At 49.3% G+C, this 25,206-nt stretch overlaps 1 protein-coding gene across 1 annotated transcript; it reads right to left on the bottom strand.

Annotated features, from left to right (window-relative positions):
• Nucleotides 1-6,452: 6,452 nt before the first annotated feature.
• LOC136531438 (metal tolerance protein 2-like) lies at nucleotides 6,453-24,560 on the bottom strand. Its single transcript, XM_066524099.1, has 12 exons — nucleotides 24,167-24,560; nucleotides 24,008-24,077; nucleotides 23,127-23,224; nucleotides 12,645-12,793; nucleotides 11,628-11,743; nucleotides 11,194-11,290; nucleotides 10,622-10,706; nucleotides 10,456-10,518; nucleotides 10,206-10,311; nucleotides 9,672-9,811; nucleotides 7,010-7,101; nucleotides 6,453-6,926 (listed from the first exon to the last, which is right to left on the bottom strand). The coding sequence occupies exons 1-12, from the start codon at nucleotides 24,488-24,490 to the stop codon at nucleotides 6,767-6,769; spliced, it is 1,500 nt and encodes a 499-aa protein (XP_066380196.1). The 5' UTR covers nucleotides 24,491-24,560; the 3' UTR covers nucleotides 6,453-6,766.
• Between the last annotated feature and the right edge of the window lie 646 nt (nucleotides 24,561-25,206).

Below are 25,206 nucleotides of genomic sequence, written 5' to 3'. Positions count from 1 at the left end.
GATCAGTTTAGGGTTCAATGGGTTCCCCTCTGAATCGAGGTGAAGTGTTGTGATCCTTGGTCCGATCATCCTTGTGAGATGCCCTACTTTCCCTTTTATAGGCCAAGGGAAAGCACGGGTTACAGTGGAGGAAGAGAAGAGAATGAGAGGAAGAAGTCCTTCAGGATCGCTGGACTCTTCTTCTCTATGCAGGTCCCGCTGACCCTGTAGACGTCAATAGGGATAGCTTCTCATCGTGGCCCTGTCCATCACTGGCGCCATGTGCAGGCGTCGTCTGCCGGTCATGGCTCTCTACTCCATCCTAGCAGACATCATGGTGAACTAACGTTGTTCGTACGGGGGTTAGGCAGGATAACACCGGTACGCCCGACGCTGTTCCTGACATAAACCCCTAGGTATGGCCCATCATGGGTGGTGAGCTACATCGAGGCATGCCAGTCTCTTCCCTAGCGTCAGAGCTTTGACTCAGGCCCATATGCTTGGACTTGGAGTGGTTGGTGGCGGTATGGGTCTCCATCGAGCGAGACGGAGTCCCCGGCCTTATGGTCGAGCGAGGCGGAGTTCCTCCCTAGAGGTTGGGTGAGGCGGAGCGCAAACCCAAGGGTCGGGCGAGGCAGAGCCCAAACCCAAGGGTTGGGCGAGACAGAGCCGGTCCTTAGAGATCAGGCGAGGTTGAGCCAACCCTCAGGGTTCGAGCGAGGTGGAGCCCGTGGCCTCGGTGTTGGGCGAGGCGGAGACACCCCTTAGAGGTCGGGCAAGGCAGAGCCCGTGGCCTCGGTGTTGGGCGAGGCGGAGCCAACCCTCAGGGGTCGGGCAAGGCGGAGCCCGTGGCCTCAGTGTCGGGCGAGGCGGAACCAACCCTCAGGGGTTGGCGAGGCGGAACCTGTGGCCTCGGTGTCGGGCGAGGCGGAGCCACCCTTAGGGGTTGAGCGAGGCAAAGTCTATGGCCTCAGTGTTAGGCGAGATGGAGCTAGCCCTTAGGGGTTGGGTGAGGCGGAGCCTGCGGCCTTGGTGTTGGGCAAAGCGGAGCCAACCCTCAGGGGTCGGGCGAGGCGGAGCCCATGGCCTCGGTGTCGGGTGATGCAGAGCCACCCTCAGGGGTTAGGCGAGGCGGAGCCCATGGCCTCGGTGTCGGGCGAGGAGGAGCCAACCCTCAAGGGTCGGACAAGGCGAAGCCCATGGCCTCGGTGTCGGGCGAGGTAGAGCCAACCCTCAGGGGTTAGGCAAGGCGGAGTTTACGCACCTAGGGGTCGGTTGGAGCTGTAGTAGCGCTCTTGACTGCTCGGATGAATCAATGTTGATGGTTACTAGCTCTTCTTTGGGTACCCTGGTATTGGTTCCCGACAATGGCTAACCCTAGCTCTTGGGCATGCGGGAGAGCATCGTACCAGCGCCGGTCCGATGGTGGCAGGCCAAACTTAGTCCGATGGCCCGAGAGCTCTCGGGGTAGCCTCTGGATTACGTGGAACTGGCGCTAAAAGGGGCGTAAGACCGCACATGGTCATTGTTCATCTTCCAGGACAGTAATGCATGGACGCATGGCAAGCTTGGAGGTGTGCTAGAGAAGGCATCGGACCTTGGCTCTGGTCGAACAATCTGCATTGGACTCGGTCCGATGGTGTGCTGCACTCTCGGGTGCTCTCGGTAGGTTTTCCCGAGGGCGTCAGACCGTGACCAGGGTTCGGTCCGATGGGCATTGGACCAAGGCTGCCTGAGCTGGGTGCAGGTAGCCGTTGGAGAGCCAATGACTCTCTTTGAAGGAGCAGGACACGTGGTGCCTGATGGGGCATCAGACCCACCTTCGAACGGTCCAACGGTCGATTCCCCTCGATCTAGCGGCCATGTTTAGTGCCTAGTGAAGGGGTACAATGGCTCTATTTACTTGGAGGCTATAAAACCAAGCACTAGCTTGGGCCAGTAGCTAAGCACCCTTAAGCTTTGGTGGCTTATGTTGGTGTGCTTGGGAGCCCTCTAACTCACATACGCTTGATAGTGATCATCCGATTGAGTGTGAGTGCGATTCTAGTGTGATTGCATTATGAGGTTGCATCGAGTGGCACTAGGTGTTCAAGTTGCAAGCCAATGGTGCTTGTTAATCTTAGAGGTTGCCACCTCCTAGACGGCTTGGTGGTGGCCTTCGTCGAAGCATGAAAAGAAGATTGTGCGGTGCTCCGGAGAAGGGGTTATGAGGGGTATTGTGCTCACCCGTGGGAGCCACGAAGAGCAACTCTAGTTGAGTGTGTCATTGAGCTACCCTCACTTGATCCGTGGGGTTCTTGCGACGCCCAACGTGTGGGCTTGGTGTGGCGCCAATTAGCCACTGAACCACCAAGTGAGCGGTCGACACAACGGGAACTAGCGTGTTGGCAAACACGTGAACCTCGGGAGAAAAAATCATCGTATCATTTTTGTCTTCCCATCGGTTTGCATTTCCCTTCACACAAGCTTGTATTTACATTTTCATACTTTGTGCTTGTGTAGTTGCTCTTGTAATTAGTTAGCTTGTGTAGCTTGCTAGTTACCTTCTTGCTTGTGTAGCATAGAAGTAGCTCCCTTGCGTGACTAATTTGGTTTAAGTAACCTTGTTAGTCACATTTCTTAGTTTGTGTAGCTAAGTAATTTATGCTCTCTAATTTGGCTTGTGTAGCCTTGTTATTGAGCATTGCTAGTGAGCTTAGGTGGCTTTGTACTTTTGCTTACTGGCATGTGTAGGAGCTCCCCCATTGCTTGAAGTATTAGCGGCATATGTTTGTGTGACCTTGCTCCTAGAATTATTTAGGTGAGCTCTAGCTAGCCCGACACCTTTGTTGCCTAATTAGGATCTTTCTAAGATGCTTGAGAATATAGATAGAGGGGTGTAGTCTTGGCTAGTCTGATAGTTTTAATTCCGTATTTGTTTCAATTAGCCAGCGCGATTAATTTTAGAAAGGACTACTCACCCCCCTCTAGTCCGCCATCTCAACCCTACACACATCAAGATGAAACACTTGCAACATACATATGAAACGCATGAAACATACTTTGCAACATGTACTTTGAGCGCAACATCTACTTGCTACTTGGGCGAATGTAGGCTCGTCGACGTGGAGCTCGATGTCGGCACGAAGCTCGATGCCAAAGAGTGGCACGGAGGTCGCCAGTGCTGAGCTCATCGACGACACGGACCTTAGCAGTGGCCACAACAGGCGGATGGAGGCGACCATGATGCGCAGCACGTGTCTAGGTGGGAGGTGCGGTGGAGGCGGTGAATCCATGCACGCACGCGGGTGGGGCGAGTCATCCAGATGGCCGGACGCCCTGATTGTATCATTATCGTTTTTCTATCGGTACAACTATCACCCGGACGTCTGGACGGACGCATGTGTCTGGATGTAGATCGCGCTAATAAGTGGGAAACCGTGTCGCACACGAAAGGAGATCGACGCCGCCTGTTTTTGCGCCCCAACGAATCCAATGCTACTTTCTGCCCTGACCACTGTGCTCGCTCTGTTTTGCGTGTGCACACGCAAGAATTGTGCCGCCCAAGCTGCTTCCCACCCTGACCGCTGCCCCCGCATGCAGGAAATTATGTGGGTCCCAACGCCTCTGGATACGCGCCGTGGATGCGTCTGCCGGCCTCAAACGCCCGCACGGTGACCCATGGTGGCGCCCCTAGAGCAGTAGCTGGCAGCTGTGGCAAGCTGTTGTGCCGTGCTGCCTTCTTCGCGTCTCTAGACTGCTGCTCCTCCGTCGAGGTCCGCACCATCTCCCGTCGCGCCCCGTTTGCCAGCCACCGACACCATTGCAACATGTGCAACACTAGATCTACTTTTGCAATATCCAGATGAAACACTTGCAACATACATGTGTAGCCATTGCAAATATATGCAACATCCAGATCTACTTGTACAACATCCAGATGAAACACTTACAACATACGTCTGAAATACTTGAAACACACTCTTGCAACATGCGTGTATGGCCATTGCAACATATGCAACATCCAGATGAAACACTTGAAACATACATCTGAAACACCTGAAATACTTGAAACATATGCTTGCAACATATGTATATAGCTATTGTAACATAATATGCGACATCTAGATGAAACACTTGAAACATACGTTTGAAACACCTAAAACATGGCGTTGCCGGCGGCCACAACCTTCTTGGTGGGGAACTGTGGTAGCCAACAAGCTCGGGTTAGGGGGACGTCTAGAACAACGGCCCAGTGTACACCTCAGGCATAGGCGCAGGCCTCCCTTCCTGCCGTGGTGTCTTCGGCCGGCCATGGGAGACAATATCCCGACCGGCGGTGACCTCCTCCTAGTGGCGCTGGGGTGGCGGTGGTGTGGGGAACGCCGCGGCCACGACAGGAGAGGCAGAGTGGGGACGCCGGGGAACATGGCGCAGTGCGGCAGGGGACCGCTGGCGGTGAGGTAGAGTGGGGCGAGAGGATGGCGCGGTGACCTTGCAATGGTCGAGACGAGTGGGGAAATTTAATTTTCGTGCAGGGTGTAGTAGAGAGTGGAGAGATGGGGGAGACGTAGCCCGCGTCTGAGCATTATGGTTTTCTATGTAGTTACTAAATATTAATTTAATTATATACATGCAACTAGTTATATATAATTAAAAACAACATAGATTTTAAACTCCGGTGTTTTATATACAAAAATAGATAACATTAATATGCTTCTATATAAATTTGCTTAGTCTAAACATGTATATTAGATTCGAATATATGCTCTCATGTGTTATTTTGTTTTTTAAGTTAAAGTTTAATTGGTATAAATGATATCAAAATATTTGTAAATAAAACAAGACTTGTTTTAAGTTTTTTTTCATTTAATGCATGTTGACTAGTCTGAATTAATATTTTTCACATGATTTTGGTTACTTAAAATGAATCAAGTAGGTGTTATTTTCTTTTCTTTTATAATATATAAATGTTCCAGTAGCCGTTTCTTTTAATCATAGCTTCGTTTCGGCGTTTTTTTTTTGCATTTTCGCGACTAATCATGTGATATCTTTTCTCATGGCAAGGACCACCAAAATGATCAAGAAGTTGAACAGTAATGGTTACGCTTTCACTACAAAAAGGAGTTCTTTTGAAGTGACAACAAAAAAATCAATTGAAGAAATGGATTGCTACAATTGTAGTTAATTTGGTCATTTAACTCATTTATGTTGTAAGAAGAGGGATGATAAGTAAGAATTAAGAACAAGAACAAGAAGTTCCACAAAAATAAGAAGTATTACAAGATATACAACAAAGTCAAGAAGAAGAATGGTAGCAAAGCTTATATTGGTGAATTGGTCACCGGTTTCTTCCTCCTGTGATATTGATGACAAAGGTGTTGCAAAGCTTTCTATCAAGAGTTCACTTCCTCCTCCACCTTGTCCACCATCATCGCACATATATGCCTCACGACCAAAGGAGGTCGCAAGATGAGCAATTGTGAAGATAGTGAATTCAAAGCTCTAACATATGATGAACTTGCTAGTTCGCTCCAACAATTCACTAAAGTCATCAAGAGAGCAAATGAAAAAGTTGGCAAACTAGAATGAAGAAGGCTAGTATTGAGCTAGAAGAGAAACACGAGAAGCTAGCGGAATCACATGATGAGCTCAACATCAGATACAATTTGCTTAAGGAGTCTTACAGTGACCTTCATACCAACCACAAGAATCTTGAGCTAACCTTTGATTCTTTGTCCAATTCACATCTTGTGAAGATTTGCTAGATATCCCTTAGTTTTTATCTCATGAGAACATATCAAAAGATAAGGATGTGATTGTTGAAACTTGTAGCGATGAGGTAGCCATTGAAAATGATATGCTAAAAAGAAAGTTTGCTTGCCTCAAATGGGATAATGAGAAACTCAAGCTTGAAGTGGATAGTCTTGCTACCGGCTGCAAGAACCTAGCTAGAGGTTATGAAATTCAAAGTAAAATCTTGTCAAAACCACCATGAAGTTACGGCTAAGTGATATTAGCTTTCTGCGGAATAAGGTTAAAGTGCAAGCACCTCCAAATAAGTAACAAGGGCCAAAGTGAAGATATACCGAGTGTCACAAGCAAGGCCATTTTGCTTTGCGTGTATGGCTACACTGTTTTCATACAAAGTTTCATAATATAGTACTCTGTGATATCATTTCGTACAGTACTAATAAAATGTCCTATTGAAAACCATAATGACATTCTAATGGGTTTAAAGAAATACTTCGTATGGGCAAGTACAATACTGGTTGTAGGATCAAACAGAAGTTTGATCCTTCTAAATGAGCTTGATTTGGCTATTGTTAAATTTGGAGGGGGCACAGCTCTATAAGAAAGGAAAGCCTTTTCACCTTTGCGTCCACTGATTCTTGCTCATTTTGCAGTACCTTTACTGACCATCAGATGACACATGTCAGCGAACTAACATTTCTTATTTTCTTCATGGAATGAAAGAAATGTTAATATTCATTTTGTTTTCCATCAGTTGCAAGTGGTTCATGGTTATTATACCGGAGCCAGCGAGGAACTTGTTCATACGGTTTGCATTGATAGTATGTGACACAGCCAATTTGTTACCCAGTACACATTTCTGAGCAAGGCTGCTTCTGTGCATTATTACAAACTCTGCTCATATCTCCGAACACTCTGATTACAATGAACGCAGTTGGTTCCTAGACTCCTAGCCTACTGCCTCAGCAGCAAATGAAGCTCATGTATGTCAGAAAAATTAGCGAAAGGAATACTCCAAGTAGACTCATGAAGCAGCCAGCAAAAGGACGTGACATCAGTGATCTCCTGCATGTAGACCAGCGACGTTCTTGCTTGATGCTAGCTGAAGTTGCTTGATTTGTTGGCCCAATCTTAGCTGTAAGCTGACTTGGCTTATGCTAGCATCAGCCCTCAGTATCTCCTCTTCGGCTTGCTTTGCGACTTCCATTGCATCCCTTCAAGTTGAGTAAAGGGGAGACAGAGACCCGTTAGAATCCTAAATGTTTCAACTTGTGTTTGGATAGGTAGGGTCAATTACCGAATCAAAATTTCTGGAGACATTGAAACTTGGACCTGGAGCAACACTCTTCCTTGCACGTAATGCAGCATTAGATGTTCAAGCGCCATTTTCTGCATCAAATAATGGTTGAATTGTACACACAATTTGCCATCCTTGGGACAAAACAAATTCCTAAGGGCCTGCTTAGATAAATGGATTTCGATCTGAATTACTAGGATTAAGCACAAAATAGTAGGCCCTGATAATTTAAAGAGGAATTGCCCTCACCAAGAGTCCATGTAAAGTCATTTCGTAGCTAGATCCTATAGGTTGACATTTTCCAGAATATCATACATGTTAAAGCATTATAAGATCATTGCACCAAATTTTCGCAGCTTTTGCATCCCTATGATCTTCAACAACATTTAATCCTTAATACTACAGTTGGTGATAGTCAAAACACCCAGAATTGCTTTTCGTGGTTGTAGCTATGCTGTGTCAGTGATATGGCATTGGTGACCTCAGCTGCAGGAGATTTCAACTTCTTTGATCGTTCTTTTGGGAACGAACAGGTTTGTCTTCTGTGCCTATTTACTTGGTCTGATTATTTTTCCAGTGTGCTCTGGTGTTGATTTGTGTTTTTTGTGGATGCCTGTGAAAGTTCTGTAAATGAGACTAACTTTACCTCAGAATTAAATAGGTAGTTCTTCTGTTTGGATTCTTGTGGTGTGACATTATGTTCCTAATTTGGGTTGTATCTGATGCTCCTCTGTTTCTGATTTTGAAATATAATTTGTAATAGTAAGCAATATTACCAGGTTTCACCTTTACAAGGAGAACAAGGACACACAAGAGCCACTAGGAGTTATAGAAAAGATGGTGGGGGTTCAGGTAGTTTCCATGTTTTACTTCATCAAAGTACTTCACAAGTTTTCTGTTCAGTTGCTCAATTTTCTCATCGCTTCCATTGATTGGTTGGTGGCCTTAATTTCCACAGCCAAGATCGTTTGGATATGCAGGGACAAAGGATAAACGTGCTGTTACAACCGAACAGGTATGCCCTGAGTTTTTCCCATTTGTTGGTTTACTGTTGGACAATCTGGGTCAATATGGTTTGGTCGGGAAACAAAGTATTTTAATAAGCTTGATGAAAGCAACCCTAAATTCAGTTTGATTAAATCACTGACTACTTTTTCACAAAAAAAAAAAAAAATCACTGACTACTTAGCTGCAAATGGCTCTCCAGTTATGTGAAGGAGGGCCTTACTCTTGGTCAACTCAGAGGGAACCATTTTGCAATTACTTTGAGGTGCGTACACTCCTTGCTATGTATGACACTATTGGGAGCATAACATGCTGGTCGTATGCCATGAATGGTCTTTGTGAAACTGCTGGTGTCTCGACTTAGGTAAGCTCACTCAATTCTCTCACCCATACCTAGGTTAAGGTGTGTTCTATTTTGACCCCAACTGTCCATAATTCAAGTGATACCTGTTGGTACTTTTGACACACAGTTTATTATATTTGTAGCTATAGCCTATATTATAAGTGTATGCTCTGAGTGAAAAAATTCTTAATTAGTTTTTGAGTCAATGAAATTGAACTGCTCAATTTGGTTGGAGAAAAAAAGATAATAGAGCAATAAAAATGGAAAAGTTATTAGATATATAACAAGAGCTCTGGGTAAGAATAGCCTAGAGGAAATAGATATATTGCATCATGTGTTGCCATCATGGCTTGAAATTGTAGGTGTAGCACAGTAGCTTTGAATGAGCCAATCTCTCTTTCTAACTGACATGCTGCCATCCATATCATTTGTTGCCATCATGGATTGATGTGCTTTTTTTCATCCTAAATTATGGAGTGTTTTCTTGTTAACTGTGCTTGCGTATGGCTGGACTATTTTTCCATTTTCTAGGGTCTGCACTAATGTATGCAGCTTTAGTTTCTCTTTCTTTTCAGTCAAACAAGCACGGAAGTTGCTAGATGAGAGGAAAAGGAAGATCAAAGATCAAAGTGCAACAAGAAGATCAAAGTGCTCATGGTGGTTGTTTTGTTACATGACTTCCTAGATATAAAACATTATTCAAAAGAACTTTATCGTTGTGCAAGCAAGACATGAGTTATGGGTTGTACTTGTACATGACAAACATCTTAGTTGTGTAGATACTTAAGTGATCTAGCTTGGTTGTGAGTATTTTGTATAAAACATTGTACAAGTACAAATGTTGATCAGGTTGAGAGGAAATTGTGAGTATGGTTTAGCCAGTTTCAAATGAGCATCGACCCTGAGTGGTTGAGGTGGAGCCAACTGCAAGTTGTGGTTCACCTCAGGACATGCAAAATGGAGGCTCCATGAGGTGATGACGGCTAGAGGGCCGGGGTTGTTTACACCAGAATTTGGAATGGTACGTGGGAAGTCTAAGATATGGTGGTTGCCATCATTTTAGTCTTTCAAGAAACTACAGATCAAACGAGTCAAAAAAAATATAGAGGTTAGTATATTTCCAATTATATATGTGGTTGTACAGTAATTAGTAGAGTTGCAATGTAATTATTTATAAAGGAAACCATCAGAAAACTTTTGGTGGTTTTAAATTGCACCCCGAATGTTGCCGTGACGTTAGCACGGGCACGCTACTAGTAATCCTTAATACTGCAGTTGGTGATAGTCAAAACAATTTAGAAGTCAATGGTTTACCTTCGAAAAATGAGACGAAATAATATTGGACACAATGGCTTCTGCACTCTGTTGCCGTGGGATAGCTTCTGAATTCGTTCCATCAGAGTTCTTCAGATTCCTTTTCAGGTCCATGCTCAGGGCTACTGAGTATGAGGGATCTGCAATTCATGCAATCATGCACTTTAGAAGCACTGCAGCTGCAGGTTTAACACAGTTGTATATAACTGTAAGGGATATTACTGCTTGATTTCGAGAGCAGTAGCACTGAATATAAGGAGCAAATTAAATGACACAAAGAACAGTCATACATACAGTGTAGCTTAACCCAGAAATTGTTTATTTCAGATGCAATGAAATGCATTTCAAAAAAGAATTGAAAACTTCCAAGTCAAATACATTACGTTAAAACATAATCTTTGAAATAGTCAATTTTTTGGAAGGTGCGCCTATGATTCATGCTAGGAAAATATTAAATCCTTAAATGCAATATTTCTGTGCATGGTTACAGATGGTAGGCACAGTGTTGAGAGCAACTTAGTTAGAGCAGGCTACCTATGTGTATGAAAACTTCAGCAACTTGATTGTGCTCCTTTTGAATTTGATGACGAACAGTTTCACTGATATCATGTGCTGCGCTAACACTCAGAAAAGGATACACCTACACGATAAGGAAAATATAGGAATAAACTTAGACAACAATTCCAACATTTTTCTGCTTCTAGTATTGCGACCTAGCTGGCCCGTTGCTAACTTCCACAGTTCTACAGCAAAAAAAGAAAAAAGAAAGCACATTGTTGCATACCTCTATATGTACATCAAGATATAATGATGTCCCAGCTTTTCTTCCCCTCAATCGATGGCACCCCTAGCATTATGTCCAAAACTTTGATAATCACAGCACTGCACATTTAAAAGATATAGAACTGGCTACAAAGAAACTGAATTTTAGGGAGTCATTGAAATTCTACCTTCACACCGTGAACCCTCAAAATAGTTTCCTTGATTGGTTCTAGAAGTGAAGGATCCACAGCAGCGTCAACTAATTCCATTACACTGCAAGTGAAACAAGCAGAATCATCACCACAAGTAACATCATGCAAACTACAAAGGTGAATCATCATGTGTATTAAATTGTATAAAAGGATAATTCGTTTAAATTTGAAAGGTTTATGGTTATTGGGTTCAAAAGTGATATCAGCTGAACGAGACTGAAAAACAATGATCCTAGAAGAGCAGGCATACAGAAAATGAGCATATGTCATCTTTTATTTCATGAATATTCAGCCGTAGGGCTACAGAAAGCTACACATTGTCAATAATATTTCTGGAAGTACAGAAGACAAATCACTTAATACAAGCAAACAGATGTAATCAGATTGCAGTGAGATATCTGAAAAGTTTTCTCACTAGGAAAGCAAGCAGATTTTCACAAAACAGAAAAGATTCCTAAAGAAGAGGATAGAAACATATTTGATTAGAGACTACAGTATCATTAAATTGTGATGGAACTGAAGCAGCTTTAAACCATAGCAATAGTTACCTCTCATATCCAGTCTGAATACCAGTTTTCAGAATCATGCCAGAGACAACAAGTCCAGCTAGTGGATCAAGAAGAGGCAACCCAAGAATGGAACCACCTGTAGAAGTTCCACAGAAAATGATAAAGATACTAAAGGGACAGGTTTCTCCTTTAGCATAACCTTTCTCACCAGTAGATAATGTAATAAGCTCCTAACATTTTCAGGTCAAATCTACAAACCAAAACTTTTTCGTAACAAGTAAAGAAAGAATGCACTATCAGAAGATGCACCTGGAAATCTAATAAAATATAGGAACAACCTGTTTCAATGATTGCGCTTGGCACAGAAACATTATTTCTTCCTTCATTCATGACAAGAGGATGCCTACCACTCATATTCTAAAGCAGTTCCCTTCTTGTGACATGGAAAGTACCAGCATTTGTAAAGCTCTTACCTACCCCTACTAGGGCAACGACAGATGAAATAGCATCTGCACGATGGTGCCATGCATTAGCTTTCATCAGCCCACTGCCTTCCTTTTCCCCAGCTCTTTTTGTGATCCAGTAGAGCCTGTAATTCCACAACAGTAAAATACATATTACCAGCTCAAGATCTTATTACTAGATTAATCACGTGAGAATTAGCCATACACATGATCTATAAACTTAATGTATAGAGCTAAAAAGATTAAAATAAAATGCGGGTGACAGTTAAATCACTGTTCCTTAAAGCTGCTACGTATTCATACAGAAAAGAAAGTTTTAAGCTACATATTCTTTGAATGAAGTTAACAACACTTCTTGCAACAAACTCCAGGACATATGCTACATAATGTTAGCAATTCGATAAAAGCAGAACCATATGACAAACATTAATTCAATTGGTGTGTAAGAAAAGAAGTTAGTAACGACACTTCTGACCTATGTATCACCAATACACCAGGAAGGCTGCCATACCTGTATCTGATACGGCACGATACGGCCCGATATGTGTATCGGTAGGTATTGGGAAAATGGGATAAAAAATTGAATGGTTCAGCTCACGAACACCAGTCAATATGGCGCGATACGCCCTGCCTTGCCGGGAGCACATGCCGCCAGGCAGGCTGGAATTGAAACTCTTCCCCATCGGGACTTTTTTGGACTACAGAGCCTGCACGGCACTACTGCTGGAGGTCCAGAGGTCAAAATACTCTAGCTATGGTGACATGTCAGTTCCTTGCCTACTTGTTCTTTAGATCTTCTTCCTTCATATGCCAATGCTGTTATTTAATTATATTTTTTTATATATTCGATGTATTTGTGTATGTGTATCCTTGATTTTGGAAAAATGCTCGCCATACCCATTCCCCCTATTGCCGTATCCCATAGCAGTGATACATAGGTTCTGAGTTCTGACTGCAAAATGAAATATGATAAAGAAAAGAGCTCTATAACATAACAATATCATGGTACGCAAAGCTCCCACTTACCCTTCTTTGATAGATATTGCTAAAGTTGTCATGCTCAATGCAAGAACTGGATGTTCCAAATCAATTCCATGATGATGCCCACTGCTACCATGGTCATGGTGGGCATGCAATGTGTTGCCAATTATATCAGGAGCAGAAGACATAACTCCCTGAAGAAACATAAAATATAAATTCCATACAGAATCATGTATTACCAAATACCAATATAATTCATCAATGTCAGAACAAGAAAAAGTACCAACAAACAATAAATATTTTTTTTCTCGAAAACGCAGGAGAGCTGCGCTTCATTATATTAAGAAGAAAGAAAGGGGCTAGAGCCCTACAACACACGCCACACACAACCCCACACAATTCAGAGATTACAGAGATTACATTCGCGCCCGAAAATAGAAATGGAAGCGACCAAAAAGACTAGCACTAAGCCAACCACCGAGAGGGGCTGTCAAAGAGGACAGACCCTTAGCTCCTGCTAGACTCCACAGCCGGCGCTCTTCTCCAGCAAGGGTAAGTGCACCACCAAGGCTGGGGACAATACCATAAAAAACGCAACGGTTCCGATGGTTCCAAAAAGTCCATGCCCCAAGCACAATGAGAGAGTTGAGACCTTTTTGCATCAATCCGCTCGTTGCTCCAATAGCTTGTTCCCACCAGCTGTCAAAAGAAGTGTCTGAAGGTTGTGGTGACAAGGAATGGAGACCAACCTGCCTTAAAAAGTGATACCAGAATTGCCTAGCAAAGACACAGGAGACTAGAAGGTGGTTGATAGTCTCATCTTCCTGGTCACAGAGAGGGCACTGCTCAGGATGAGGCAGCCCACGTCGCGGGAGGCGATCCGCCGTCCAGCACCGATTGTGGGCCACCAACCAAAGGAAAAAGCGGCATTTGGGCGGTGCCCAGGTTCTCCAAATCCTCTCATACGGTCCAAACTGAGTAAATCCCATGAAGAAACCCTCATAAGCAGACTTGGCTGAGTATTGCCCACTATTTGATAGCCGCCAAATGTGGACATCTTCGACATCAGGCTCTAGTTCAAAGTTGTACAGCATTTCCCAGAGATGGAGGTAGTCCACAATAACACCAACCGTGAGGGCTCCCTTGATATCCAAAACCCAGCTGCGATCAGTAAGGGCTTCCTGGACAGTACGTCGTTTCAGCCTTCTCTTTGGGATGGCTTCTAGTAGTCGAGGTGCAAGATCAGCGATACACTGTCCATGGATCCAACGATCAGTCCAGAACAACGTGCGATTCCCATTGCCTACTTCCGATACAACAGCCACCGAGAAGAAGGCATTAACTTGGTCCGGGATCTGAATAGGAAGGGCTGCCCAAGGGCGGTGAGGTTCAGTTTTTTTCAGCCATAACCACCTCATCCTTAGTGCCCAGCCGAGATGTTTGAGATCAGAAATTCCAAGTCCACCAAGCTCAGGGGGGCGGGTGACCTTTCCCCAAGCCACAAGACAATGTCCCCCACGGGCATCTTTGCAGCCCCTCTAAAGAAAACTTCTCCGAAGCTTGTCCACGGCTTTAATAGCCCATGGTGGGAAATCAATCGCCATTGCCAGATAAATAAGCATGGCAGTGAGAACAAACTGCACCTGAATTCTTCGTCCTGCCCGTGTCATGAGATCTGCTATCCATCCCGGTAGCTGATCAGCAATTCTATCTATAATAGGTTGGACTTGTTCTTTAGTTAACTTCTTGAGGGAGAGAGGCAGCCCCAAATACTTGCAAGGAAAATTCATGACAGCACAAGGGAGAAGTTCCTGTACCAATGCCAATTCTGTATCCCCACACCTGATTGGTAACACATTGCTTTTCTGCAAATTGGTTTTGAGGCCTGAAGCTTCACCAAAAAGTTGGAGGATGCTCATTATGACATTTATATCCATTGCCTCCGGGCAGAGAAAAAGAACCACGTCGTCCGCATAGAGGGAAATGCGATGTTGGAGAGCTCAAGATGAAAGTGGCTGCAACATACCATCAGCGGCTGCCTTGGCTATCATATGCCCCAACACATCCATAACTAGAATAAAAAGCATGGGCGATAACGGGTCACCTTGTCTTAATCCTCGCCGGTGAGTAATACGCTCCCCAGGTATCCCATTCAACAGCACTTGAGTAGAAGAGGAGGAGAGTAACCCACTGATTATGTCACTCCAAATTTGGCCAAAGCCTAAGTGCTGCAAGACCTCTAGCAAAAAGGGCCAAGACACTGAATCAAAAGCCTTCGAGATATCTAATTTTAAAAGGATTCTGGGCTGCTTTTGTTGATTGAGAAATCTTGCTGTTTGCTGAACTAGCATGAAGTTGTCCTGAATGAAGCGTCCCTTTATAAATGCACTTTGATTAGGAGACACCATCTGCTGCAGCCGGCATGCAAGTCGATTCGCCAACAATTTAGTGATCAACTTAGCAAAACTATGAACCAGGCTGATAGGCCGAAAATCTCTTGGCTGCTCTGCTTCCTCTTTCTTAGGTAGAAGGGTGATGTAGGCTGCATTAAGCACTTCAAAACCTGCAAATCTCCTACTCCACACAGCAGAAACTGCAGCCATGATATCACTCTTTATGATTGGCCAGCAGACCTTGTAAAACCGACCAGTAAACCCATCTGGACCGGGCGCTTTATCCAGAGGCAGCTGCTTGATTGTGTTCCACACCTCTTCCTCTGTAAAAGGGAGCTCAAGGTCAGCCAGATCGTGGGGGAGGATTCCCAGCTCATCAAGGTTGATGGTGCGCTCTCTGTCCAGGATTGTTCCAAGTAAATTCTCATAGAAATCATCAACCAATCTTGCTTTGTCTTCATGTTTGGTGTAGATTTGGTCTCCTGAACAAGCTTGCCAATGAAATTCTTCCTCTTGCGGTGACGGGCATGGAGTTGGAAAAGTTTTGTGTTGGAGTCCCCTTGAGAGCTAGCTGAGAGTTAACATGACCAACAGTTTTATCACTCCAACTCTGTAAAGCTTTAGTAGCAGCTTTGAACTTGAAGTCCAAGGTGAGAAAAGGACAAGGACCAGCCTGCACTGAAGCCCAAGCATCTGCTATGGTGTCCTGAAACCCCTCAAGCTTAGGCCAAAAAGATTCGAAATGGAAGCGTCTACGGCCCGATTTATTATCCTGAAGTCCAAGCAAAAGAGGGCAATGGTCTGAGTCTTCCGAAGCCATGCTTTGCAGTAAACAATTTGGGAAAAGGTCCTCCCAGTCCACTGAACAAAACACCCTGTCCAACTTAACCAAAGTAGGATTCGTTTGCTGATTTGACCATGTATATTTCCGACCATGCAGGGGAATTTCCTTGATAGCTAGGTCATTAATTAGACGTCTGAAACGACCCATCATTGCCTGATTGTAGTTATCGTTATTTTTGTCTTCCTCTTTGTAAATCAGGTTGAAATCTCCTGCTAGAACCCATGGTCCAGGACAACCCCCTCGGATATCTCTTAGCTCCTGAAGAAACTGAATTTTTTCATCCATGCCCTGAGGACCATACACACAGGTTAACCACCAGGAAACTCCATTAGTCGGGCAGAACTGAATGGTCACGCTGTTGGCATTCACGTGGCAAGCTCCTGCATTACCAAGATGACAACGCCAAGCAACGAGAATTCCACCACTAGCACCTACAGAAGGGAGCTCCGCAAACTCTGAGAAATCTATTGTTATGACCGGCGTGGGCTATTCACGCCGCAAGCCCGCTAGTGGCTAGGGGCCTAAAAGCCCATATTTATATTATTAGAATATTTATTAGAATATTTCCTATTTTAGTTGAGAGACATATAAATACTTGTAAACATTATTGAGATGGCAAGCAGAAACAATCTATTGTTTCCGGCTTCCCCTGGGAGCCGGGAGATTCCTAACCCTAGCCGCCTCTACTGTTCACGCGTTACTGTAGCTACGCGAGAGGTCTAGGGCTACAGCCGTAGCCGCCACTCCCTCGCTGCAGCCACGGCGCCGCCGCGCCGTCTTCCTCGCGTACTCCGACCTCGCCCTCCAACCTCTCACACATACAACCTACGATCCCTCTCCCGCAGGACTAGGGATTCTAACAGTTTGGTATCAGGGATCCTTGGTACGATGTCCACGCCTCCGCAGACCTCCGGCGGGTCTCAAACACCGGTGTCCACCATGCCGCTTCCCGCCGCGTCCTCCGAGATCTCGGAGTCCTCCGGCAGCGCACTCACCCTGGCGTCCTTGGCCGGTGTGGTCGACCAGTTCGGCCGCAACATGGACGTGCTCAGCCGCAACGTGGCAGCCATGCAGCAGTCCCTGGCGAGCCTCCTTCCGCCGCCTCCACCTCCAGCACCAACGACGTCGCCGCCGATCAGCTACCCCTCCGGCGTGCTCCAGGGCGGGACGGGGGTGCCCCTGCACACGATGCGATGGCCGCCTTCTCCGTCTCCCATCCCGACATGGGCGATGACGGGAACGGCACCGGGGCCGATCTACACGACGGCCACCTCGCCCACGCCATCGGCAATGACCACCTCCCTCGTGCCCTCGGCTCCAACCTCTGGGACCTTCTACGGCGGTACCGATGGGACACTGTTCTACAGCGGAGCTCCTGGACCCTTCTGCGTCTGGGGGTGGCAGCCACACCGACGACGGCGCGCCAGGCGGCGCGCACGGCGGCGCTCACGCTCCACCGAAATTCTACAAACTGGAGTTCGCATCCTACGATGGCGCCGTCGATCCGCTCAATTGGCTCAACCAATGCGAGCAATTCTTCCGCGGCCAGCGCACCCTCGCCTCGGATCGTACATGGCTGGCGTCCTACCACCTCCGTGGCGCTGCCCAGACTTGGTACTACGCGCTCGAACAAGATGAGGGCATGCCAGCGTGGGAGCGGTTCCGCGAGCTGTGCCAACTCCGTTTCGGCCCTCCAACGCGGGGCACGCGCTTGGCGGAGCTTGCCCGGCTGCCTTTCACCTCCACGGTCCAGGACTTACTCGGACCGCTTCAACGCCGTCCTCTGCCATGAACGGGAACTCAACGCCCGCCAGAAGGCCCAGCTGTATGTGGGCGGTCTTCCCGAGCATATCAAGTGCGATGTGGAGATGCACCATCCGCCTGACCTGCAGACGGACAATGTATTACGCGCGGGCCTACGAGCGTCGCACTGCGGCCTTCCTCCCTGCCATACAGCAGCTGCAGCAGAGGGGTGGCCGGGGCCTACGGACCCAGACGGCGACACCGGCTGCCTCTGCCCCGGCCCAGCCGACGGCCACAGCCGCTCCCGGACCAGCCGCGGCCCTAACGTCGCCTCACGCCGGCCGAACAGGTGGAACGGCGCCGCCAAGGCCTGTGCTTCAATTGCGACGAGCCGTATGTGCGCGGCCATGTGTGCAAGCGGCTCTTCTACATCGAGACTACCGACTACATTGCCGACGACTCGGAGGATGCAACCGCGGCGGACGGGTCCCACAGCCGCCCACCAGGAGGAGCCGGCCGCCCCGGACGCCACAGCGACCTCGCTGGTGGTTTCCCTACATGCTGTGGCAGGTATCCGACCGCCGAATGCCATGCTGCTGCCCGTCACCGTCAAGGGCGAGCGTTTTCTCGCCCTCCTCGACACCGGCTCCACGCACAACTTCGTCCAAGGGACCGCTGTGCGCCGCCTCAGCCTCTCCCCCGCGGGTGGCGAGCATCTACGTGTAACCGTCGCCAACGGTGATCGCCTGACGTGCGAGGGGATCGCACGCAATGTGCCTATCCGCATCGGGGATGAAGACTTCGCCATCACGTGCGTCGGCCTCAACTTGGGCGTCTTCGACTTCATCATCGGCTTTGACTTCCTACGGACGCTGGGGCCCATGCTCTGGGACTGCGAGGCCCTCACGCTGTCGTTCTGGCGGAACGGGCGCCGCGTCACGTGGCAGGGCGTGTCCGGGCCAACGGCGCCCACGCAACAGCAGGCGTTGGCCGTGGCCTCGGCTGACCCGCGGCTGCCGCTGCTGGACCGCCTCCTCCTGCAGCACGACGACCTCTTCGCCGAGCCCACGGGGCTCCCTCCGGCGCGACCATACGACCACCGCATCCACCTACTGCCGGGGACCGCGCCGGTTGCGGTGCGTCCTTACCGCTACCCGCAGCTACAGAAGGACGAGCTCGAGCACCAGTGTGCTGCCATGCTGGCCCAGGGTATAATCCGGCCCAGCACCTCGCCGTTCTCCGCGCCGGTCCTTTTGGTCCGGAAGGCGGACAGCTCGTGGCGCTTCTGCATTGATTATCGCGCCCTCAACGCCAAGACCTCCAAAGATAAATTTCCGATTCCTGTGGTGGACGAGCTCTTGGATGAGCTCCATGGGGCCCGCTTCTTCACCAAGCTCGACCTTCGTTCGGGGTACCACCAGGTGCGCATGCACCCCGACGACATCGCCAAGACGGCCTTCCGCACTCACCACGGCCACTTCGAGTTCCTGGTAATGCCGTTTGGGCTCTCCAACGCCCCGGCAACCTTCCAAGCCCTGATGAACGACGTCCTCCGGCCCTACCTGCGGCGGTTTGTCCTCGTATTTTTTGATGATATATTAATCTACAGTTCGTCGTGGGCCGAGCACTTGCAGCATGTCACTATCGTCCTCAACGCGTTGCGGGAGCATCACCTCCACTTGAAACGCTCCAAGTGCTCCTTTGGGGCGTCCTCGGTGGCCTACCTGGGACACGTGATCTCTGCGGGCGGTGTTGCCATGGACGCCGACAAGATCGCCGCCGTGGCTGTGTGGCCATCTCCGACCTCTGCCCGCGGCCTGCGGGGCTTCCTGGGCCTCGCCGGCTACTACCGGAAGTTCATCCGGGACTTTGGCGTCATCGCCGCTCCGCTCACGCGTCTCTTGCGACGAGACGCGTTTGTGTGGGACGACGATGCATTGGCAGCATTTGAGGCACTCAAACGTGCCTTAACCACGGGTCCTGTTCTTCAGATGCCGGACTTCGCCAAGCCCTTCATGGTTGACTGCGACGCGTCGGGTACGGGGTTCGGTGCCGTCCTTCACCAGGGCGTTGGACCCATCGCATACTTTAGCCGGCCATTTGCTGCCCGACACTTGAAATTGGCGGCGTACGAGCGGGAGTTGATCGGCCTGGTCCAGGCCGTACGTCACTGGCGGCCATACTTGTGGGGCCGCCACTTCCTGGTTCGTACCGACCACTACAGCCTCAAATTTTTGCTTGACCAGCGCTTGTCCACCGTTCCGCAGCACCAGTGGCTCAGCAAACTTTTTGGCTTCGATTTCTCGGTGGAGTACCGCCCGGGACGCCTAAATACTGTGGCGGACGCACTGTCCCGCCGAGATGCTGAGGCTGGGGCGCCGGTCAGCCAGGAGGGTGCGACTGCAGCCGCCCTGGCTCTCTCTGGGCCTTCCTTTGCGCTCCTGGACGACATCAGGCGGGCGCAGGAGGCCACGCACGACAGCCAGCAGCTGCTGGCTCAGCACCGCGCCGGCGAGCTTGAGGCACCGTGGCGCCTCGTCGACGGGCTCCTGCTCCATGGCTCCCGTGTCTTCGTGCCGGACCATGGGGACCTGCGCCACCAAGTGCTCCTCCTGGCGCACTCGGCTGGCCATGAGGGCGTCCAAAAGACGCTCCATCGACTCCGCGCCGACTTCTACATTCCGCGGGACCGGATGCTAGTGCAGGATTGGGTGCGGGCTTGCACGACCTGCCAGCGTAACAAGACGGAGACGACGCGCCCGGCGGGGCTGCTGCAAGCCTCTCGACGTGCCAACCCAAGTCTGGGCTGACATTTCGATGGACTTCATTGAGGGGCTGCCGAAGGTCGCGGGCAAGTCGGTCATTCTGACCGTGGTGGACCGCTTTCTCCAAGTACTGCGCATTTCATTGCGCTCGGCCACCCCTACACGGCCACGTCGGTCGCCCGTGCTTTTTTCGACGGGATTGTTCGCCTGCACGGCTTCCCGTCGTCCATCGTCAGCGACCGGGACCCCGTCTTCACCGGCCATGTGTGGCGGGATCTTTTCACGATGGCAGGTGTCAAGCTCCGTATGAGTACGGCGTTCCACCCCCAGACGGATGGCCAGTCGGAGGTGGTCAACAAGGTGATTGCTATGTACCTTCGGTGTGTCACAGGTGATCGGCCGCGAGCTTGGGTGGATTGGTTGGCGTGGGCGGAGTATTGCTATAATACTTCGTTTCACACCGCCCTGCGCGCCACTCCGTTCGAGGTGGTCTATGGCCGCCCGCCTCCGCCGTTGCTGCCCTACACGCCCGGCACGGCTCGGACGGACGCTGTTGACGGCCTCTTACGCTCACGGGACGAGGTCCTGGCGGAGGTGCGCCAACGGCTTCTTCAGGCGCAGGATCTTGCCAGGAAGTACTACGACGCCGGTCCATCGCGATCTGGAGCTGCAGGTTGGTGACTGGGTGTGGCTCCGTCTGCTTCACCGCGCCACCCAGTCGCTGGCACCACAGGCCAAGGGCAAGTTGGGGCCGCGCTATGCTGGTCCTTTCCGTGTCCTCGAGCGTATTGGCAAGGTGGCATATCGGCTGGAGCTACCGAAGGGCTCTCGTCTCCACGACGTGTTTCATGTCAGCCTTCTGAAGCGACACCGTGACCGCGGGGACCTGCCCGTGGTGCCTGGACAGCTGCCCCCAGTGCTGGACGGTCGGCGCACTCCGGCACCGGCCAAGGCCCTGCGTGCCCAGATGCGCCGTGGCGTCTGGCGGGTGCTGGTGCAGTGGCAAGGACTTCCTGAAGAGGAGGCGACGTGGGAGCTGCTGGACGATCTTCGTGTCTCCTACCCCGACTTCCAGCTCGAGGACGAGCTGTTTCAGCAGGCGGGGAGAGATGTTATGACCGGCGTGGGCTATTCACGCCGCAAGCCCGCTAGTGGCTAGGGGCCTAAAAGCCCATATTATATTATTAGAATATTTATTAGAATATTTCCTATTTTAGTTGAGAGACATATAAATACTTGTAAACATTATTGAGATGGCAAGCAGAAACAATCTATTGTTTCCGGCTTCCCCTGGGAGCCGGGAGATTCCTAACCCTAGCCGCCTCTACTGTTCACGCGTTACTGTAGCTACGCGAGAGGTCTAGGGCTACAGCCGTAGCCGCCACTCCCTCGCTGCAGCCACGGCGCCGCCGCGCCGTCTTCCTCGCGTACTCCGACCTCGCCCTCCAACCTCTCACACATACAACCTACGATCCCTCTCCCGCAGGACTAGGGATTCTAACATCTATCCCCAGAGCAGATAGGAGCACTCGCCTGGAGGACGTAGAGATTTTCATTTCCTGGATGCACACAATATCTGACCGGGAGGCTTCCACGACTACGAAGAGAATCTTGCCTTGCTGTAGAATTGAGGCCCCTTACATTCCAAATTAAAATTTTGGCTGGATCCATTACAAGATTGCAAAGAGCGACCAAAAATACAGACTGGAGCAGCTCATGCTACCACTACATCCTCTCCACCTTGGTCACCATCCTCACAAAACTCAGGGATGGACCAACTGAACAAGGCGGCCAAACCAAGCAGTTGGATATCAGAAAGTGGGTTCTTAAACAGCTTACTGTATTCATCTTCAGCCTGCTAATTGACACCATTCTGCTCAATAATGATTTCCAGCAAGCGCATGACCTTCTTCTTCGATCGTCTTGCCCAGTCCGCCGGCTGGAGCTCAGGCACAGCACCCGCAAGGCGTCGACTGCGCCGTGGGTTCTCACCCGGTGGCAGAGTTTTTTTGCGACGTTTGCTGATGGCGGGGACAGGCAGCAGACCTGCTGTCCGACGGGAGAGCTTGCTGATGAAGGCGTCGTGGTTCGAAGGCGTCACAGCTGGGGACGGAGCCGGAGCTGCCACGTCCCCCGCCGGGACGCACGGAGATTTGGGGATGGCCTCAGGTTCCAGCTCTGTTGTCAGCACTGTCGTGGTGGCCTCTGGATGAGCAGCCCCGCGTCGGCGAGAGCGGCGACGAGAGTAGACTTGTAACGGCTTCGCAGAGCGTTTGCCCAACCCCGGTGACCTTGGGGGATTTCCTTCCGTGGCCAAAATTGAGGTGGGAAGCAACGGCGAGCATGGTGAGGCCGGCAAGACTAGGGGATTCCCCTCCGTTGCCTCACCATGGCTTCCTTCAGTGGCCATGCTTGAGGTGGGATGTGGCACGCGCACACACATTATTATTGCAGCAGTAGAGCATGCAAAACTTGACTTTTCAACAGAAAATAATGTACCAAGGAAAAACTTTTGAGTGAAATTCATTTTGGTGGTTGTTACTTTAATTCTTCAGTGACATGTACAAAGAGGTCTCAGATTGAGCAAGTAATATCATAACATCCCCTTTTATTTACAATGTTCAAGCCTCCTTATGAACAAACAAAAAAAGACATCCATTTTCACAATTTTAATAAAATAACAAGCATTGCAAGGAAATTAAAAGGGCATAGCTTATGTCACATCACAAACAAAAATACAATTCAAGTTTTTAACAAATCTTGTCAATGAGAAGTAATAGACCTGAAGAACTTCAAAAGCATGCCATGCAATCCCACCTGAAGTAACCAACAGCATACTTGAAATCCCAAGAGCTCCTAAACTTTCGAACTTTCCATGCCCTTGAACAAAAGGAAAGTAAGAAATGCGACTTCCAATATCTTATGGATGTGTGCATAGAAGTCAAATAATTAAACTTAGAAAATGGCTCGTCTAGTTCCAATTACAACAGAGGGACACTAATAGCTTGTCACAGTGGTATGTCAAACATATCTTCTAGCTATCGCCTACCAGGGTTCACACTAAGTGCAAGTGTGATTTAGGACCTGTTTGGGTACACATGGCTAGTTACTAGTTGGGGCTAAAATTAGTCCAAATTAGCTATGGTTGGCTAGCTATTTGGTTAACAACTAATTGAAGACTTGGCTAAAAAATTTGCCCACCTATTAGCTCTCTTGTTTGGATACAATAAAGCTAATTTTTAGCTATCTAGCAATTAGCTCTTGTATCCAAACAGGCCCTTACACATGAATTTCCAGGATTTGATCTCATGATCTGTTGCTAAGCCTTAAGGATTGTTTTGCTAAACAGTTCCATTGCACCATTTGGAAAGGTAGTCAAAACATGTGAATTCCTATATCACTAGAACAGCATATACACATAATCATGTATAAATGCACAGTCATGTTGAATCAAATGTAAAACCAGATATCTTGTAAAATCAAGGTGTGGGTCTGCAATCTTGCCAGCCAGACAAGAATGGATCACGAGACTAGATCTATCAGTGAATCAATGCTTCTCACAACAACCCATCACATCTACCTTAATCAAAACTACCACCCTGATATAGCCAGCTAAGCCGCATATATATGAGGAACGGAGCAGGCAGAGATTTTGAGACTAACCATAGGGATGTTCCTTGTCTCTGGGAGCCTTGGCCGCCCTGTACGACAGCAGAGCCACCCCGCTAAGCACCTGTGCAATCCCAAAACCCGCACAATTAGCAAACCTCCACGAAACATACAGCATCAAGCACACGGGGCACCTCATTTTCACACACATACTATGTCCGAGAGGGAGTGGGCGGCGTCGGCAGCGATGGCGGTGCTGCCGGAGAGAGAGCCTGTGACGGCCTTCCCCACGGTGAGTACGACGTCAGCGGCGAGTCCCAGCCGGAAGATCCTCTCAGACGTCTCGCCCTCGTCCTCCCCGCCGTGGTGGTACGAGTGGCCCACGTGGCCGCGGGCGGGGACGAGCCAGTGGGGCCCGCAGCGTGGCTCCGCCGGCAAGGCGGGTGGGGCGAGCGCGCGGCGAGCGGAGGCTGCTGGGATCATGCCCCGTCGAGAGGCCGCGGCGCGGGCGGCGAGGCGGGCGAAGCGGAATCCCATCTTGTCAGGGAAAGGGAATGCCTGCTTCGTGCGCTGTCTTTCCGGACGCTTCGGGTCGGAGCCTCCGGCGATCGGGATATTTAACTTTTTATGTCGTACCACTCTTAAAATTGCTTGTACATATTTATCATCGAGAGAGTAATTGATATATTCTTGCTATATTTGTTGACATAGCACACCAACTCGACCTGATAGCATAGACCGGTTACGAAAAATGACATTTTTGCCCCTCATCTATTTCTTCTATCTCTATCCCTTCATCGCTCGAGCTCCGGCCATGGCCCACGATGAGGTCCATGGCGGCGGCTGACAGGACATAGGGGAAGTTGGGGGCGAGACAGCCGGGGCCATGGCCTGCAGGTCCACGGCCGCGCCCGACACCGGCGACGAACATGGCGGCACCTAGAGCACGCGTAAGAGCACGCCCTCCTCGACACCGGCGACGAACATGGCGGCCACGTGCCTCCTCGTGCTCGTGCTCCTCTGCTTCCTCGCCGGCGGAGGACGCGCATCCCCAGCCACAAACAAGTTGCGCCGCGTCTCTTCGTGCGCGATCACTGCCGGTACCGGCGAGCCAGCTTTCCCCGCCGGCGACGAACATGGTGGCACCTCGCCGGACCTAGGAGCTCGCGTGGCCAGAAGGGGAGGAGCCGGACCTAGGAGCACGCGGGGGATATGGACGCACACGCGGTAGAGCCCGCGCCCGCGGCAGAGCC

The sequence above is a fragment of the Miscanthus floridulus genome, chromosome 2, assembly GCF_019320115.1.
Source record: "Miscanthus floridulus cultivar M001 chromosome 2, ASM1932011v1, whole genome shotgun sequence".
NCBI classification, from domain to species: domain Eukaryota; kingdom Viridiplantae; phylum Streptophyta; class Magnoliopsida; order Poales; family Poaceae; genus Miscanthus; species Miscanthus floridulus.
The sequence above is the reverse complement of the archived record's forward strand: the minus strand, read 5'-3'. Positions and strand labels throughout refer to the sequence as shown.

Excerpts from the sequence above, each read along its gene's own strand:
- LOC136531438 (XM_066524099.1), bottom strand. The coding sequence starts at position 24,490 with ATGGGATTCCGCTTCGCCCGCCTCGCCGCCCGCGCCGCGGCCTCTCGA. Across the intron at positions 12,794-23,126 it reads ATGCTTTTGAAGTTCTTCAG|GGAGTTATGTCTTCTGCTCC; the intron begins GTCTATTACTTC and ends ATGTTTCTTCAG. Across the intron at positions 10,312-10,455 it reads ATCTTGATGTACATATAGAG|GTGTATCCTTTTCTGAGTGT; the intron begins GTATGCAACAAT and ends CTTATCGTGTAG.